The sequence below is a fragment of the Gavia stellata genome, chromosome 1 (assembly GCF_030936135.1).
Source record: "Gavia stellata isolate bGavSte3 chromosome 1, bGavSte3.hap2, whole genome shotgun sequence".
Taxonomy (NCBI): domain Eukaryota; kingdom Metazoa; phylum Chordata; class Aves; order Gaviiformes; family Gaviidae; genus Gavia; species Gavia stellata.
The window spans coordinates 74,398,296-74,418,095 of record NC_082594.1 but is presented as its reverse complement, the minus strand read 5'-3'; the positions used below and the strand labels follow the sequence as shown (position 1 = coordinate 74,418,095).

At 38.0% G+C, this 19,800-nt stretch overlaps 1 protein-coding gene across 1 annotated transcript in view; it reads left to right on the top strand.

Annotated features, from left to right (window-relative positions):
- OCA2 (OCA2 melanosomal transmembrane protein) overlaps positions 1-19,800 on the top strand; it is a 184,945-nt gene that overhangs the window by 59,546 nt on the left and 105,599 nt on the right. Inside the window, exons 13-14 of the mRNA XM_059822678.1 lie at positions 3,516-3,654; positions 12,954-13,086. Coding sequence (XP_059678661.1) covers positions 3,516-3,654; positions 12,954-13,086 — 272 coding nt within the window. The remainder of the gene's footprint in view (positions 1-3,515; positions 3,655-12,953; positions 13,087-19,800) is intronic.

Here is a 19,800-nt window from a genome sequence, read left to right as displayed (position 1 = left end):
AGCCAGCAATCAGTAGTAGACGTGTGCAAAATGCTCGTTTGGACTTTCTTTGATCATCTAAATGGAAATCAAAACTTCAAATACTAGGGTAAAGAGCTAACATTTTCAAAGGGATTGGTTGCCTTTTCCCTTTGTGTTAATAGTGAGCACATATCTGAAGCCTGTTATACTGCCTTGGCAGCAAACTATTCTGGTTTGTGTCCATATCTGAACTGCAATAGCGTATTGCACCAAATGCTCCCTAGTAGATGAATTTTTTTTCCTGTAAGCACGGAGAATTTTTTAATTAAAGCTGCCTTGTCCTATACTATCTAATATCTATATGTGATTTTAAATAGTAATTTATGTTTTAGTGAAGTTGTTATCCATTCTAATACTAGTGACAAATAAATTAAAAAAGTCTCCAGATTTCAACTAAAATTTTTGTTTCAGAATATGAGACTCTGAATTTTCTTCCTGCTGGCGATCATGACATTTGTACAGCCACTTGTTAATTCCACAATTTGAGATTAGATACTTGGAACTTTTAATAGAGAACAGTTAATTTAATTACTTCAGATTTCTGTAAATTAATAACACGTGATTTGCAACTACATTTAATCTATGTGTGGTTATAAATTACTGTTTAACCTGAATTTTACCTGTGTCTGGCCAGGCAAATCTGGTTAATCCAGTTCAGTTTTGGAAAGATCTAGTGTGTTTTTAAAATGATCCTGAGTGATGTAATGCTTGCAGTCATTATCACATTAAAGTACACAAAATGCTATTAATATATGCTCCCACTTTAAAATGTAGTGTAAAGCAGTAAAAACCAATTTTCCAAGTGGAATTTATTCTAGATTGGGAAACAGCTGGTGAGTGAAAGCTCCATTTGTCTTCTGTCTGATTATACTTTAAAGAGATCACTTTGCCTTACTCCAATCAATAATTTCACCTCTAGCAGTAAGCAACACTGGAACTATTAAACAGCAAGTTTCCTTTAGCTGTGTTGCAGAATATTTTGAATTAACTATAACTTGGAATAGATTGAAACCCAGACATCGATGCATCATGAACTACTGTTCACAGACAGAGCTACTGTAGCATTTATTCCGTTTTCAAAGAATCATAGAATAGCCCAGGTTGGAAGGGACCGTGAAAGACCATCTGGTCTAACATTTCATGGGAAAGAGTGACTAGATGAGATTATCTAGCACCCTGTTCAGTCACAACTTGAGAACCCCCAGTGATGAGGACTCTACCACATCTCTGGGGAGGTTGTTCCAGTAGTTAATTGTTCTCATTTTTCTTACACAAAATGTCTCCCAGTGCAACTTGTACTCATTGCCCCTTGTCTTCTCCATGTGACTCCTTGTGAAGAGAGAGCATCTGCCTTTGTAGCCACCCTTTAAGTACTAGAGTTTTATACTAAATGTATACTAAATACTTTAGTTTTATACTAAATGAGTTTGTAAGACTGAAGAAGGGGAAACTCAGTATGCAGGAAACATTTGTATTTGAATCACTATCAAAGCTAAAATAAAATTTTATCTCACCTAGTAAAATCAAATTGCCTATTTCAAAAAGCTTCATGCTGGGGGTCATTTTTTGTTTTTATCTTACTGCCATTGTCTTCAGCCCTTGTCTATGCCTTCACTATGTTCCACTGCGCTGTCATTTCCATGGAGATAAAACTTGCAGAAAGTCTCCTACTGACTCTATGAATATAAGGATTTATATTTCAATTAATAAGGCATAAACCATACTTATTTCTCTCTGCATTTTGTAGTAAGCTGATAAAAAAATTAGTAACTACCCCTTTTTAGCTATAGTTTATTTTCAAGATACTTTGTTACTGAGAACTGGAAAAGGCTAACGGTTGTTCACATGGGAAATTATATAACTAGGGTAAGTAAACTGAAGAAGTTTGATCCTACCGTATAGCTAACACATTCTGATAGTTTTATACTTTGGGCTTGGCCTTTCTTGGTGTACATCAGAGGTTCTTTCTTCAAGCTATGAGTAGGCCCATCAAAAAGAAAGCATCACTAAAGAAAATTTAAGTTTGTATTTTGAAACATTTGGAAATCAAGGAGTGATGAAGTTAAAATTACAAGTACAGTTGTGGTCTTGTACCACAATTGGTACAACTGGGCCAGATGAACTACAAAGTACCCTTTAACTGCATAATTTTATGCTGTTGGGGAAATAGCGTATTTTTGCACAGTTCTTTTGTTCTGGAGTTTTTATATGCTGACATATGTGTCATCTGACTGTTTTTTCTGAGTTTTAAATTGACGCTCTTGGTGACAGTGTAAGTCTATAAAGTTAGGCTTTTGTGCAATACACTCTTTTCTCTTTGAAATATAGGTTTTAATAATACAGACTTAGACTCAACAGTAAAGCTCAACTCTTCCTTCAGGGAAACGTGTGATAGCACTACACTAAAAGCAATCCTGAGAAAGCATTCTTGCTGCCCACTCTTCCCCACATCCTGTATTAGGTAGAGGGGGCAATGATTTAAGTGCGGACTCCATCTTTACACACTGGAGCCATGAACAGAAAAGCAGTTGTTCCTTATTCCAAAGTGCTTAGGTGTGACCTTAACTTTCAGCCTTTAATACCGCAGCCCAAGTTTAAAGTCAAATGTGTGCTTCAGAAATGAGCAGATTGTGCAGATCTGTGCGTAAATGTAATTTGTGCAAGTTGTAGTAATCTGTGTGAAGATTACTGTGTGTAAGTGGGCTCTGAGTTGAAATGGATCATGAGGTTATTGAGTCAATCCCACTATCTGCCAGAGCACTTTAAGATGCTTCTTATTAAAGAAGCATTTTACTTTTTCTTATTAAAGAAGCATTTTACTAAAGAAGCATTAAATATTTTTGAACTGCTAAAAATGTTTTGAGATTCATTTAATAATAAGCAATGTGTATTTTCTGCTCTTGTTGCATTACAAATAGAAATACTCATGATCAAGCTTTAGAGGAGGGGAAAAATAGGAGTAGAATAAACTGGATAAACCTAGGCTGAAAGCTGAGGTCTCTAATAGATGATTCATGGCTAATAGGTTGCCTGTGCAATCCTCTACCACTGCTTCCCGCAAGAAAGTTAATAACTGATGCTAAGTGCAGAGCCTGTGGCTGCCCAGAATAGTTTTCCATAGGCCAGTATAGCCTGGGGACCATGGTTTAAAAAATTTTATGATGCCAAAAATTTGAAATGCTATTTTCTGTATAGTCCAACTTCTGTAACAGTTAAACTGCATCATCAACTGCATCAACTTTGTTACCATTAACTATTAACTACCATTAACTATTGCATTATAAATGTAAAAAAAATCTTTTTTGCATGTGTATTGCTATAATTACTGTAGCATATATAAAATTAAAACTTCAACAATACACATACAAATATTATGTTTAAAATCCTACAATCTTTCAGTGGAATGACTGTATTTTGTAAATTTTACAAATTTTAAGATTTAAGGTAATTCAGTCATAGGGTAAGAGGTTAATTTAATTCTCTTTATATCACAGGCTCTGTGAAGTACTTAATCTCGATCCTAGGCACGTCCTGATTGCAGAAGTAATCTTCACAAATATTGGGGGGGCTGCCACAGCTGTTGGGGATCCTCCAAATGTGATTATTGTTTCAAAGCAGGAGCTGAGGAAGAAGGTATGTATTGCAAGCTGGCTACTAAAATTAAGTACTGATGTTGACTTACTCAGTGTTGAACTTTCTTTTCCCCCAGACAGCCATATAAACAGAACAGAATCTGCTCTTTGTGCCATGCTATTTCTTTCTTAGTAGGATGATCAGACAGAACAGAGTGATCTTTTGGGGACAAAATGGTGATGAAGAATAGACTTTTTGATATGGACTGAAAATATCGGTTTCCTTTTTTTTTTTTGGTGTGAGGGGGTGGGTTTCCTTGTCGATGGCAAAGTGAAGAAGGAAGCAAAACAATGGAGGGCTGTAAAGAGAGGGCAGCAAGTTGAGAAAAAAAAATAATGTGAAACTGAAGATGAAAAACTAAACCTTTTTTTCATAATAGGCTTTCTCTCAAAAGTTAAATATACTGAGATAATCCGATTCCTTTTCAGAAATTTCAAACCAGAAATAATTGTCCATACGCAAAAAAGGCTGCATTGTGCCCATAGACCCGCATCATAGATGACTCCACTGCAGGCAGAGACTTTGTCCTTCAGCCACCGGCCAAGGGGATGTGGGGGGTGAGAGGAGAGCGGGGGCTTCTCCCATGCAGCATGGGCCGCAGCTGGCTCCCACCTCCTGCCAACATTTTGGTATCCCCAGGCAGCAATGATGGATTTTAACTTCCAGTACTGCGCTCTTCTGTTTATGGGTAAAACGGTCTCATTTTGCTGGGTGACTGGTGCCAAAGGGAAGGCTATGGTGGCTGGTGCTGGGTGGGACTGCAGGACTCCAGACACCTGCCAGTGGGACCATCCTGGCCCCACCATCTCCTCCCACCCACATGGCACCCTCTGCCCTGTGGATGGGCAGAGCCACTGCTGGCAGGTGTTCATGTCTGCAGCCTTCAGCTTCTGCATGGAGCTGGCGTTTCCATGAGTTTTCCATGCTTTCCTTGCCACCCCTGAACAGGAAGGCACCAAGTCCCACTTCTGCCTCTGGCACTGCGGTCCCTGGTATCCCTTGGTGCGTCACCCGTCTCTGGTGTTCTGAGGGCAGCAGGGAGGCAATCTGCTCACGATGCAAGGGGCAGCCCCTCCCAGGACAGGGCAGCTCTGCTCTCCTTTTGCCCCTGCACCACCACCACCAAGCAGCATGGTGGAAGGAGCAGTAACGTAACAGGCAAGTCTGTAGGGACATCAGGCATGTTTCTTCTGTTTTGGCCAGGTGTCACAAATCCCCAAAAGAAATACATTTAAAGGAATTCAATGTAGTGTATGGGCTAGTGTGAAAGTGCCTGTGCAAGTGGGATGAGGGAATTGTAGTATAAAATCCTAGATTTTTTTATTTGGAGTCAATTAGGAGTCAGTTTGGAAAAGATAGAACGACAGGAAATGGCCTCAAGTTGCGCCAGGGGAGGTTTAGACTGGATATTAGGAAAACTTTCTTTACTGAAGGAGTGGTCAAACATTGGAACAGGCTGCCCAGGGAAGTGGTGGAGTCACCATCACTGGAGGTGTTCAAAAAACATGTAGATGTGTCACTGCGGGACATGGTTTAATGGGCATGGCAGTGTTGGGTTGATGGTTGAACTTGACGGTCTTAAAGGTCTTTTCCAACCGTAATGATTCTGTGATTATGTTTCTATTGCTATACCAAAAAAGGATGTCTTCTAATTAACTGAACACACTCAAATTAATTAAGTACTGTCCAGGTTGGAAAATGTCTTTGGAAGTTCATAGTACTTAATAAATTGAATATGTATCTTTAAAATATTTGAAATGTTCTTCAATTAGTTTGTTTGGATGATGACTTTGGAGACCCTGTAATATTCCTGGCTGAGAATTTGATAGCTAAATTTTACATTTTTACATATGAAATCTGCACAACTATTTAAACCTTCTTTTCTAAAAAAGAATAATTAGTACCTGCCATGCAGGTCACTTTCCTAAATACTCAGAAACTCATCATCTCTGTAGAACCTTTAGAACTGGCTGTAAACATGGGAAGCAATTAAGCAGTCACATTGAAAGGAAACAATTTTACATTTCTCTTGAATGAGATATTTTCAGGAGGACACAGATGTATAAATACCATAGGAAATGTAACATTACATGTTTCAAATCATTCTGTCTGAAACAAGCACAAAAACTTTCCAAATGTTTTCACTCTTGGTTGTTTTGAGTTCTTTTGTTGCATTGCAGAAATAAGGACATAATAAAATAAATCAGATTCAACACAGGACCATGGGACTTGTGCTGCTTCTCTCCTGTGCTGTCATCTGTTATATATCTATATATATATATAAATAAAAGAGGGTCAAAGACCTATCCTTGGCTCTGAGGCTGAGTGGAATGGACTGGCTTATGTCCTCACTGCTTAGGGCTCACCCCGTCTAACGGAGATTTGCCTTGGAGAATGCTGCCAGGAGTAACTGGATAAAGCCAAGTGGTGAGGGCAAGGAGGGATCTGGACCATCTGGCCTCTTACAGTCTGCGTTGTTGAACTAATAGCATGATTCTTCATTTTGCCTGCCTGCTCCAACATACTCCCTTTTATTCAGAAGAAGAAAAATAGACCTTGTTGTCTTGTTTCTGAAATTACTTCTAGGAAAGGCTGCTGCGAGGAAGGATTATATGATCAACCCCAAGGATTATATGATCAACCCCAAATCTGCCTTTAAAATGCATGGGATGCCTGCTATATTTGTACTATGTAAAATTTATTATTTTCTTTTTTTACCTCTTCAAGAGGTAAAAGGTCTTGAATGCAATAATGGCATTTTGGAAACAGGACTTCTTGTAGTATTTTTATAGTGTCTGTTATGATGTTTTCTACTGAAAATATCTGGGCTTTACTTCTTTTTAGTACTATGGCCATGTTTTTGCCATTCTAGGAAATTTTTCTCATTGATATTGTCATTGAAATTCCCCTTTTCATCCTCTTGCACTTCTTTTTCAGTGTTATTTTTGCATAGTAAGTACAGGAGTACTTGGACAAATGCCCCTGTAGGAGGCTGAATAGTGTATTGCACTATGTAGATGATTGCATTATGTAGAGGATTGTTTTTTCTATTTTATTAGGTGCCATCAGGAGGAGAATTTTACCAGTCTTCCTAAACTTTCGCTGTTGTACATCAACATCTAAAATCAGCCTAGTGAGATATTATGCAAGTTTACACTTTCTTAGGAAACCTTGGATTTTAAATCATTACAAAATGAAGTGCAGCCTTTGGGTGCTGTTATTGGGTTATAGCATTAGAAAAGTTTTACTCTCTGTTTACTGTAGTGCTGGAGACATTTTTCTCCCTAGGTTCTGGGAAAACTCATGTCATATTAAGAATATTTTATTTAAAGTATGTTCGAATAAATAAGCTTTTTGTTACAGTTTTCTCATTAAAATGTAGGGATAAGTCTCTTTATTTGTCTTGAGATGCAAATGGATAACAAAAGGATTTTTTCTTTGTAGCAGTGGTTAATTTATAATACTGACATTTTCCCTACCATCATGCCTGGAATCAGTGGAACATTTGCATAATAGAGGAGGAAGATTTCTTGTACTCTTGCTTGTTCTTAGTTGGAGTTGGAAGAAATCTCACAAAATAGCATTTCTGTTGTGATATTAGGCAAAGAAAATAAGAGTTTTCATTTAGAGCAATGGAAAACTCATTCAGTGAATACAAAATCTTTTTTTAATCTTTTATTACCTTCAGAGTACTGCTACTGAGTGGCCATTGTTAGCAAAATTATATTTTTATGAGATATGTGCTTCGGACATCGGGAACTCAATTTTTATATGCACAATAGGGCATGAACCAGTTCGAAATGGTCATTGCTTTCAGAAATGTTGAACGTTAAGTCCTCTATATTTGGGAACTTCACAAGTATCCACAGTCACGCCTCTGAAATCAGAAGTTGCTTGTGATTACAAGATCTTTAGAGAACGGATGGTGACTAGGTCTCCAGAGCAAAATGATGGCGTGAACATAGTGTGCATAAGTGTATCTAGCTTTAATCTGTCTAAAAGAGGTAATGATAAAAGCAAAGGCAGTTTTAGCATGTGCTAGCCACTGGATTATATACTCTTATTTACTGTCTTTGTTAGTATGTGATAAAGCTTGTACCGTTAATCTGATGTTTGCTGAGGATTTTGGGTTTTCAGCATCCCATTCAGAGTTATTCCTGCCATTTAAAAGAAATCCCCTGGAAAATGGACAGCCATCAGGTTCTCCTGTTCTGTCTTTCAGAGACTTTCAGCCTTCATGCTGAAATTTAGCATGATGTGATATTAGCTGGTTATATTTCACGAAAAAAATGTGTTATCAAAAATTTATGAATAGAAGTAGATAATTCTGAAAAATGGAAGAGAGAAAATCCTATATACGAATCCATAAAGGTAATTCAAGCACTGGCAGATTGTGAAATGGATTCCCGTTGTTTACTGGGCTATTTTTGTTGAGTTTGCTGGATACAAGCTTGTTAAAACTTTTAATCAGTTTGTAAAACTCCTACTCTTTCCATCGATGTTTTATTGATTCCTTTTCTCAAGAAAACGTGAAATGCTAGGTAAGGTATATGAGAAAAAATTATGGGTTTATGGCTGATTTCAGATTTTTTACCATCTCTGCATGTAATAATCATTAAAGAGTATAGTGCAAGACAAAAAAGGAGGTTCATCAGTGTCTCAGATAAGCATTATCTTCATGTAACTGTGTTAGACCTTCAGTGACTTCTGGCTCAGCAAGGTCATTAGTAGTTCCTCCTGAGACAACATAGATCTCAGTCACTCAGCTGGAAGGGATGTTTAAACCAGTGTAGAAATAGTAAATTACTCTTGCTCTTCCTCATTTTATTAGTTTTAAAATATTAAGTAAAGGGCATTCTGGCTAGAAGCACAGTATTTGCGGCTCCCTGAATTGCTGCACCTAGCTGTAATTTTTGCTTTCTTTTGCTCTAAAATAGCAGATTTCTTCTGGAAGGGTCTGAATTACTATAAGTTACACCTCCAAAAGCAATTAAAAAATAATAATCAGGATGATAGAAATTTAGTATGTCAGGAAAACAGTATGATACTTCCTCCTAACATAAAATTGATAGATTTTACTTTGCATTTAAAACTATAAACCAAGGAAAGATACCCACTCTGTTTCAGCTCTGAATCTGTAGGCAGTGGAACCTTTAGACTGTTGTCTTGCTAAAACAAAATCATAGATTTTCTGTTGACTGGGGATGGGAGAAATTTAACACAATCAGCATAGCCTCAAGTAAAGGATATTTGAAGCATGTATTGTATTTATCTGATGGATTGAAATCTCCTGGAAGAAAAGTATTTTTTGCCTATTGTTCATGTCAATTCTATTTCAGTCTATCATGCAGGAAAAAAAAATCTTTATGAAAATGAAATTTTGTTGTATGCAGCAGGCATGTGGAGCACTTGAATGTGTTTTTACAATGCTGAATCCTGGCCCCAGCAGTGCAGAGGACTCAGGAGGTATAAAATGTGTTATCCACAGCCACACAGGGTATGGATATAGGCTTTGTGGAGTTGTTGCCTGCCCTCTTTCTAGGGTGTGGGAAAGGGAGCAGGAGCACCTGATGAAGTAACTGTGCCACCACCTTGGTATCCTCTGCATCGTTCGTATCTGTGGTATAATGTAAACCCTTTACTCTCTTAAAGTTCTCCAGAGGCTGCAAGTTGACTACTAGCTACCTGAAAATGTCTGGTGTGAAATCTGCCTTCTCCCCTGAAAGCGTATTCTGTGTGCTGCCGAGAGGCTGGTGCTAAGCAGCCAGCCCAAAGCATCAGAGTGGGCAGTGGTCTGTTTTTCATCATGAGCCCTTCTGATACCAGCCATACAAAGGAGTGCACTTGGTAGTCCTCAGCTTCCTCATGGCTGCAGGGTTCAGGTTGTCCTAGGCTAGTAGTGACTGGCAGGATTCTGTTTCACTCACTGGCTGTTGTGGATCAATGCAAGGAGCAAATGGGGAGGAGAGCCAGGAGCAAGGGATGGGAAGAGAATTGACTCCAGCCTTGCACTATCACAAGCAATACCATCATGCACGCTGTTACCTGAAATAAGCATGCTCCATGCTAGAAAATGATTTCTTTCAGCTGAATTGGAAAGCTGTTCTGCAGTCTCAGCAAAGCAGCATGTTTTCTTTTTCCCCAGCGATCTCAGAGATAAGAAAGATCAATGGGGTGATATTATGAAGTTTAACAAAATCCTGAATCTCAGCCCAGCTACTCACTTTGAAAATTTTGGGTAAACTCCTGGATAGGATGCTAAAGAATCTAGTAGAAAATTTTTTTCTCTTGTGATGGAGTCTCCAAATCACTTTTAAGGCTTATCTGTGTCAGCTCTTATGTCATGAAGCTGTGTTAATCCTGATTTTTTTTTAAGAGTTTTGTGATCTCCATCTCATTTAAATTCCTTTCAACTATCAGTCAGACCTGAGACCTCGTCTTAACTTCAGCATTCTAATTTGCCTTCTAGGTTGATGTGGTTTTTCTTTTCATAGAGAAATTACTTCTGTGGGTTTCAAGTGGCACATTTCTTGTGATGTTTTTTTTTTGTTTGAGAAGCTTCTGCATTGTGGCATTTCAGCACAATGTTTTGCTCTGAAATTAGTGTGATATTCACTAGAAGTCGCTAAAAGCAAGTGACTTTGTGAATCTTTGCCCTTGTTTGCAATAAGCCACTTCCTTAAATTCAAATTCCATTAACGTATGATGGAGACATCTCATATTTAAAGTTGAGAGTTTCCAAGGATTCTTCGGGTTCCTGTTTCTCTTCATTTCCTGCATTAGCTTTATGCCTGAGTATCCCTGCAGAGAATTTCTGCTGGTATACTCTTCCTGGTAGCTGGCATCCTTCTTCATGATGTGGGCACATTGCTGCCAGCGTAAGAAATGCCTCATGTCCACTGCTCTTTTTAAGACTAGGTTGAATGCAAAAGTAATTTTCCTGGTTCTGGTAATTCGGGGTTGAGTATGTTCTGACCACCTCTAATTACTTTATTGCTCATCAACTAGCTGTTTCCCAGTAATTTCATTTTTCAGAGGATAAAATTTTCTCCAGTCAGATTTAGGCATTGCTATTTTAGCTGGTGTAGCTTCAGTGTTTTTACAGCTTGATTTCTTTCAGCTTCCTACCTCTCCTTAGGACATTTTAGAGCCCATACAAAACTGAATACTTATTTTCCAGACTTCCCGAACTGTTTAATGGCACATTGTCAATACTTGAGCAATTTCCAAACCAAGGCCAGTTCACAGTGCTTTTAAGGATTCTGATTTTTCTGGCCAAAATTTTCTGATTTTTCTTTTTGGTTGTAATCTCAGAGGCAACCCATATATAAATTAGGTTTATTGTCAATTTTAAATGGAGAGAAATATACATGGAGGATATGGACTTTATATACTTTGGGGGCAGGTCTTACAAACATTGAGCCTTTGCAGAATTGAAATTATTTTTTTTTCCTCATTGCTATTTGTAAATTTCCTAGACTTATGAATGTTGATTTCATCATTGTAGAAATGTTTCCTGTGGCTCTGAATCTTGACTTGATGCCCAGAGGCCAATCTTTCTGAGTATTCCTAAAAATTGACTTGTAAAGTCTGTCTTGCAGAGATGTCAGACATTTGACTGGCTGACCTATTATGTAGGCAAACTGAATGAAAGTATATTATTTTCCTTTGTGGTATAATGTTTTTCTGTTTGATTCCTAAAATAATCTTATTCCAATTCCTGAAGAGTCTTTTTTCTACTTTCATAAAAGAAATGGCAGTAGCTGATTTAGAATGAAAGGCCAGCGAATGAACAGGTATACACTTTCACGTTTTAGTGGCTGGAGAGTAGAAGAGGTAAGGAATCTACTATTAAATAGCAACTAAGGATGATTTTCTTTAGCTCATGAAGCTGAAACCTGTATTTTTCATAGGATCAAATTCTAATCCCTGGTCTGCATACTTACGTTTGAGATTTATTTAACTGTCTGCAAACTATGGATTTTTTGCAAAAAAGCACTAATCTCTATTTGGCTATGGAAGTTCTTTATGACTTTAATCAGTTTCTTGTGTCGTGTATTTTTTATTATTCCCTGTTGTGCAATGGAAAAACATTTTTTTTCTTTTTTGAACCAGAGGCATTTCATCTGGGACATTTCCACAAGAATTCTTTCAGTAGGAGGCAATATAGCTGTTTTTAATTTGTCTTGGCATTACAGAAGAGTTTATAGGTAGCACACAGTTATTTGGTAAAAGGCAAGTCACTATCATCCCTGTAGAGACGTAGAGATGTGGCACAGGGAGATCCCATGACTTTCTAGAGTCTCTGGGAAATCAAGGGATGCTCTAAAAAGTCAGTTGGGGCAACCTGAGCTACCTAGGGCTTGGACCATGCTTTTTTTCTAAGTGTCATGGAGCTGTTCTGCTGGGATGACCAGTTCAGACAACCTCTGCTCTGTTAATATAAGACAGTTCCTTGCTACCAGAGTACTTGGATATGATCCCCCTTGGAGCCTCAAGGACAACTTCTTTTGGACAGGCTAGTCATGACTACTTCAGAAAATCCCACCCAAAGGCTAATCCTGATCCACTACAGCGTGTGTAATATGGAATCATGGATTAATTCAGTTGAAAGGGACCCTGGAGGTCATCTAGTCCAATGTCCTACTCAAAGCATGTCTAACTTCAAAGTTTTAGGGCAGGTTGTCACTATTCATTCTTATTGCTCAAAACAGTAGCTTTTTAATATATTCTGCCTAACCTTTTTGAGAACCTCTTCATTAAAGGGTTGCATTATGCAAAATGTAAAGAAATGTGTCCATTTATTAAGCAGGTAAAAAAATAAACAGAATATTGACATGTAGTATTTTTATTGTAGAAGAATATTTGTGAATTTAGATGAAATCTGGTTCAGATAGAATTATTGTAGAAATCCATGTTGTTATCAGTTTAAACAAAAGCTGGTCATTAAAATTTAACTATTTCTGAGATTCAGTGTGATTTAAAATGAATTTTACAGTGATTCAAGTGATGAAAGTGAAAGTTAATGATTCAGTTTGGTTTTTTTTTCTGTTTGTGTCAGAAACACTAAATATATTTCAGAATAACTTGTAATGCTATTTTTTAGTTCTCTGAATTAAATTGGAATGTGGCTCATCTCCTTGAAGCAGAGGAAGTACAGCATATTCTGTACTTGGAACTTACTTTATTGCTTTATATTTATTATTGATTGGTAAAGTACATATAGTTGAATACTTTTCCCTGTAGGTAATACAGGAAAATAACTGATTTTTAATTTAGGTTTTAATTTTTCTTTCTAGGGATTGGATTTTGCAGCCTTCACAGGCCATATGTTTGTTGGCATCTGCCTTGTTGTTCTGGTCTCCTTTCCTTTTCTCAGACTTCTTTACTGGAACAAAAAGCTTTACAATAAGGAGCCAAGTGAAATTGTTGGTAAGTGTGAGCATGAAAACATTTTTATTATCACGACATTGAATACGTGCTAAATAGAAACTGAATAATGCCTACTACAATGTTGTCCTCAGACGGAAGTGCCCACTCTCCTTCAGTCTCTGAACATTAATTTTTTAACTAACAATTTAGATTTTATTTTTAGTCATGATATTTTCTGTATTTTAGAAATGGATGTTTTCTGATGCTAAGGTTGAGGTGTTGACATGAATTATTAAATATCTTTCAAAATTTATAGGGATATTTTCCATCATTTATAGACATAGGCTTGAATCCAGGGTGTTCTGTATTGCAACAGATAACATCTGCTCAAGGTGCTGAATTCACAACCTATTTTCAGAATTATCCCAGGTTTCCGTTAGGACAGGCATAGTGCACTGATGCATTCCCTCACTGCTGGTTTTCTTCCACTGGATTTTTTCAGCAATCTTTTCCTGGTCTGTGGTCGGTGAAGGACATTTCATCAAGAGTAGAAGAACTTTCCAAGTTCTTTCCAGCTTGCCTCTGTGACACTTCCAACCCTATATTTCCCTGGTGTATAATTTCTATAATTCCATAGGACTAAATCAGTGTCTTTTTTAGGTTGCTCATCTCAGTATTCTCCAGAAGTCTTGGTAAAGCCATTTCAATGGCTGTTGAGTATGTCAGTCCCTTTTTGTCGTCATACTTTTATGCCGTTCTATTCAGTCATTTTGAAGTTTTCATCATTGTTCTCAGGCTTCTGTATGAGTGGTGAAACTTAATAATATCCCCCAAATGTTCACAATTTCTTTAGGAGGTAAGAAATAATTCACTCAGTATAACTTCTTAGAAAGCTTTGTGCAAAGATAGTTGAATATAACAGTTTCTTCCCTGGAACTGATGTTTTTTTTCACTTTTGGCTGCAGAAGACTTAGGATCCAGGCTCACGTCAGTTTACACTATGTCAGCTTCCATTCAAATAGCTAGAATTTTATTTTGGGTGCGAGGAATGCCTTTAGAGAAGGTAAGTCACTGAAAATAGGCAGTGCTAACATGCAGAAAGGGATGGTCTCCTAGCCATAGATGTGTATTAAATTTGACAATTTTAAATAATTAATGTTGAGTTTTGTCTTGTGGAAAGGCATCACTACTTAAAATAAATATCCATAAAAAACTTAATAATAAGCATTGTGAACTGTGTATCATGAGTGAGTAATCTTCCTACTTGTCTGGTCAAAGTTAGTACTTTGAAGAGAGGCAAAAAAGCTATGAGATAACTCCCGAGTTGTCCCCAATAGACTACTGAAATGCATAATCTGAACAGGTGGGGAGTTGGGTCATGTTCCTGTTGCTCCTTCTCTTTGTATGAGTGTATGAAAGATGGACATGAGCCAGCAATGTGCGCTCACAGCCCAGAATGCCAACTGTATCTTGGGCTGCATCAGAAACATGGCCAGCAGGTCGGGGGAGGTGATTCTCCTCCTCTACCCGACTCTGGTGAGACCCCACCTGGAGTACTGCGTCCAGCTCTGGAGTCCTCAGCACAGGAAAGACATGGACCTGTTGGAGTGGGTCCAGAGGAGGGCCATGAAAATGATCAGAGGGCTGGAACACCTCCCCTGTGAGGACAGGCTGAGAGAGTTGGGGTTGTTCAGCCTGGAGAAGAGAAGGCTCTGGGGAGACCTTATTGCGGCCTCTCAGTACTTAAAGGGGAGGGGCGGACAAAATTTTTAGCAGAGCCTGTTGTGATAGGGCAAGGGGTAATGATTTTAAACTAAAAGAAGGTAGATTTAGACTAGTTATAAGGAAGAATCTTTTTAAGATAAGGGTGGTGAAACACTGGAACAGGTTGCCCAGAGAGGTGGTAGATGTCCCATCCCTGGAAACATTCAAGGTCAGGTTGGACAGAGCTCTGATCAATCTGATCCAGTTGAAGATGTCCCTGGTCATTGCAGGGGATTGGACTAGATGATCTTTAAAGGTCCCTTCCAACCCAAACCATTCTATGATACTATGATTCTGTATCAAAATGCTAAATATAGAGCAAGTTCCTACCTGTTCTACACAGGGCTCAAGAATGAGAATCCTTTGTGGAAGAGATCATCTGTGGGAAAGCAATTACCTTTTTGTTGGGGAGGAAAGGAACCCTTGCAACCTCCCAGATAAAACACTTTGTAATTATGCATCATTATAAAAAATTCTTACTTTTCTTTGTTGCCTGGAAATATATTATTAAATCTTCGGTATTCAGCATTTTTTTTTAACTTCCTAACTTTCTTATTTAAAAAGAATTAATTTGCTTTTATTAATTTCTTATTTTGTAATAAAAGTCATAGCTTCATGGACATTTCCATGAATAATTAGAGTTATTATATACTTAAATTATCTTTAAAAGTGCCAGCTTGCAAGGTGTCTTGAGATAAGTAATATCTAAACAGAAAATACATTCTGCCAGCTGTGAGCAATTTTGATCTTGACATAGTAGCATTATTTTGTGAATATACATTTTAGAAAATAGAATTGTTATTTTTTTCTTTCACCTATAAACTTTTAAAGCATATGTTTTGGATTTTTAAGAAATCAAGTATGCATAACAATTCTTTGATTAATTTGAATAGTACACTTTATTCACTGACATAATATTTTTGCTATTGAAATACTGTACACTTTTAAGAGGCTAGCATATTTCCTTTAATTAATCTCTCAGTAATCTTTGTTACTTGCAGCTTAGTATGTTCAGATATAGCAGTCTCCCAATCAGTATACCATGTGTTCTTATAATCAGCTATTCCTCCATTGCTCTGAAGCTAATCAGTAGCTGTTCAATTAGAGCAAATGCTGAAGAGCTACTTTTTCTATTGAAATTTTCTGTGAAAGGGGAAGAGAAAGCGACAAACACAGCTCCATTAGGAGGCAGCCCTTGTGATCTGGATTTGCAGAATGTGTTCGAAAGTGCTTTCTGGGGTCCCTCCATCTCAGGTTGCAATGATTCTGTGATAACTTCAAACAGCTTGTTTGAAGCAACTGTTTTAATCAACTAAATACCAGCCTTCCCTCAGCCTGCCCACAATTAGCAATTAAACAAGATATGTGAGACTTAATTGGTATATTATTCTCCCCAGAATTTTTTCACTGTGTGCCATGTGCTTTAAGCTTTTTTCTATTACTTTGGGCTACACAGATTATTGAGAATTGATAAGCACTAATTTTAAGAACAGACAATGCTGTTATTCTGCTGATACATTGGCAGATTAATTCCAATGCTGTGTGTTACCAGTGTCTTTAAATTGTCGGCTTTCTGACTGAGCTGTAGCACCTGTGAAGCAGAAAAGCCACATATTCCTTCCCCAGGAGCCACTATCTACCTGCAGTAGCTTGAAGTGGGGCATATTATGAAAGAAAAAAGAATATGAAGAACTCAGCTGTGAAAGAGAAAATCAAATTCTTTTTAAGAACGAGGGGATATTTTGAGGACTTTTTTCAGTGCAACTTTCAGCTGATAAACTTGTGCCTTGCTCTGTGTGATGCAGAAAAAGATGGTAGGATTAGGGTAGTAAGCTGAGAAGGTTTAAGAAGTGTGTATATATACTTTCCAAAAAGAATATGTAAGGGGAAATAATAATATATCTGTTTTAGAGGAATTAAACTTACAGTTCTTCCCCCCCACCCCGAAACTTGAAACAGAAGTTTTTACTTTCCTTAAGGGTTAACAATACATTATTTAGTCCCTGGAAAGAATGACAATATACTGTTATGTCTCAGCTGTCAAGCTGTGGAGATGTGGACCTCAGTGTTTGGGAAGATTGCTACCCCCAGGACAGTGGGTGGCATGTGGTGACAAGTATTATTATTGCCATTTTTGCCAAAGAGGAAGAGCTTTCTCTTAGCATGACAACTGATTTGGCACCAGCTCCCCACTTTTCCTGTGTTGCTTGCTCCAGTTTCTGATTGTTTCACTGGCGGAGAAACCCACTGTTGAAGCACAAGTGGTGATGCCAGGAGAGGAGGGAGCACGTTATTCCCTCTGGTGTAGCTCAATGTCTGCAGCATCTGGGAAAATACTGCTATGGTAGTATGATAGTCAGTATTGTAAAGCCTCCAGCTGAAGGAATTTTCTGATTAATCATAGTCATGTGTAAAGTGCTTAATGTGTGAAAAACACGGTGCTGTTTCCCACAACGTGAAATGTGGTAACCAGATGAGTGAGCAAATCTGTTTCTTTCTTCCATGTGGAGCTTTACAGCTGCTTCTCTAAGAGAAAAAGTGGGAGAGGAGGAGGGGAAAAAGAGGTACAAAACTGGCAGTGAAAAGACAGAAAGTCTAGAAGAGGAAACAAGTAGGGGAGCCATAACTGAGGGTTGTCAAACATGTGCAACAGATAGGACTGTGCTGGTTGCAGACCCAAGATGTCCAGGCATTGATCCTGGACTTACAGTATGTATTGCTCACATCAGGCCTCATTTTGCGTGAAAATGTCCAAAGGATGACACAGATAAGTGAAGGTCAAGAGAGAAAACAAGGTAAAACTGAAAAACTTGTTTAGCACTTAATGTGTGGTGAGTTTCCCCCTCTGTGTCCCATAGTGACTACAAATGTCTGCTATAGTACTTTGTGCTGCACGCAGTCGACCAAGCACAGGCATCGCCAACTGTAATTGTAGCTGAACACAAGGTATAGCTCAGTGCTGTCGTTATTGTTTTGTCTCTGAGACGCCTGCCTGGGGGAATGCTCCCTGGTGCAGGTGGCCCTGGTTAAAGGGTTAACAGCTTTGTTGTTTTCTCAGGGCATGGGATGTCCAGGGGGCCTCTGCATCCTCGAACAGTGGTGCGTGCCCTCACGCCATGCCCTGCAGTGTGACGTACAACCTTTCGGTTTAATACTGGGGAAGAACCACTGTGACGGCTTGCAAGACAAGCCCAATGCTGCTTCAGACACTTTGAATTGAAAAAAGCCCACATAAAATAATAATAATAATGTCCAGGGCCACAAGGACACCTCAGGGGCGCAGGGGGGACGGCGGGTAAGGTGTTATGTAGCATCAGCACAGCTACGTGTGCTGCTTGGGGTCAGAGAACAGTCTTTAGTCCTATTTTAGTTAGTAACATATTTGTAACCATAGGAACCATTTCTTGCTAGAATCAGTGAGAGGTACATCAAGTACCTAGCTGGATCAAGTACATCGATAAATCTCAGTCCTGAGGTGTGTCTATATGTAGGTACTTCATGAACTGCCAGTAAAGCACTATTGGCATTTTAATGTAACTGTTGAAAGTAGTGGGCTGTCCTCATTTGAAAATTGGTTCCAGTGAGAAAACCAGCAGGCAGATTATGCAGAGAATAATGTCCAAAGGAAGGGATATTTCAAGATATTTTCAAGCATTCAACTCCAAGCTCAATCTGGATGGCAGTTTTGCAATATGCATTGCACTCTACTGTCGTCACCCAAGATGCTGAATTAAAGGGAGTATATGGGAAGCATTTTTAAATCCTGAAGAACAGTGTGGAACAGGAAAACATTTTTGGGGTTTTTTGGTTTTTTTTTTTTTTTTTTTCTCTGCAATCCAGTTGTATATTTTAACAATGAATAGTGAACATTTTAACTCTCCTACTGTGGACGATAGCATGCTAAACTAAAAGATGCAGCTTTCTTACGAATCATCTTGGGATCTAAGATCGTATCTTTCTGGTACATAGTGTGTCTTTTATTTTGAAGAACTGTAAGACTTTCAGTCTCAAAGGAACTAGGTAGTCTTGTGGTCCCTGCAGACTTTGTGTATACTCCTTTTTGGATAATATATCAGGATCCACGAGGGTCACGCTTTTATGTTTGAAAATATAAAAAAAATCTGTCTTTTATTATTTGCGCCTTCAATAGCTCTTCTAATGATCAGGGATGAAAATAAGTGTACTTATTTACTTTACACAGATTCAAGATTTTTATGTTCTTTAAAATTTTAGATAATTTTATGTTTAAAATCCTGTATATGTACTTTGTACTGCTTTAGAGTTGATGGAGTATTCCCCTTGGAAAGAGGAAAATGTTGATCTGTCTTTTCTTGTTTTCAGATGATAAAAATTATATTCTGACATTGCAGAATAAGGGAAATATGACAATCTCATATTATTTGCTTAGTGCATTGATAACGTAGCCATCACAAGAAGGCAGCTGTAATATTACTTTACCTGCCTTATGCAGAAAGAAAGTATATTACGGTGGCATTTTGAATCAAATAGAGCAGCACTTCACAGTTTTATTATACACATTTTTCATGGAAGGAATCAGTACAAAAAATCACTGATGGGAGGTAAAAACTTAGGAAGTGATACCTCCTGTTTCTTTTGCAGCACTTGTCCCCCTGGATTTTTGGATGCATACCACAACTGTGGAATGATTACACACATATACATTGGTTGGCAAAACCTGGCCTCATCATTAACAGTGTTTTCGTGAAGCTATGACAAAATTTTTCACTTTACTCTGATGGCTCTGGAGCTTGTAGGATCTTCCTGATGTACAGAGCTTAAAGGAACAATTTAGGTTAATTTAACACGTGCTCAGTATCTGATTGCTGCAGAGAGCTTTCACTGTGGTGATGTTTCAAATAAAAGTGCAACCTTGACAGATTTTTAAATTATTCCTGCCATTTTTATTTATCAAAATGAGCCAAAATTATTAGTTACCATTTTTACATTTAAAACAGTTGCTAAAAGATATGGGGAGTCTGAAGTGTGCTT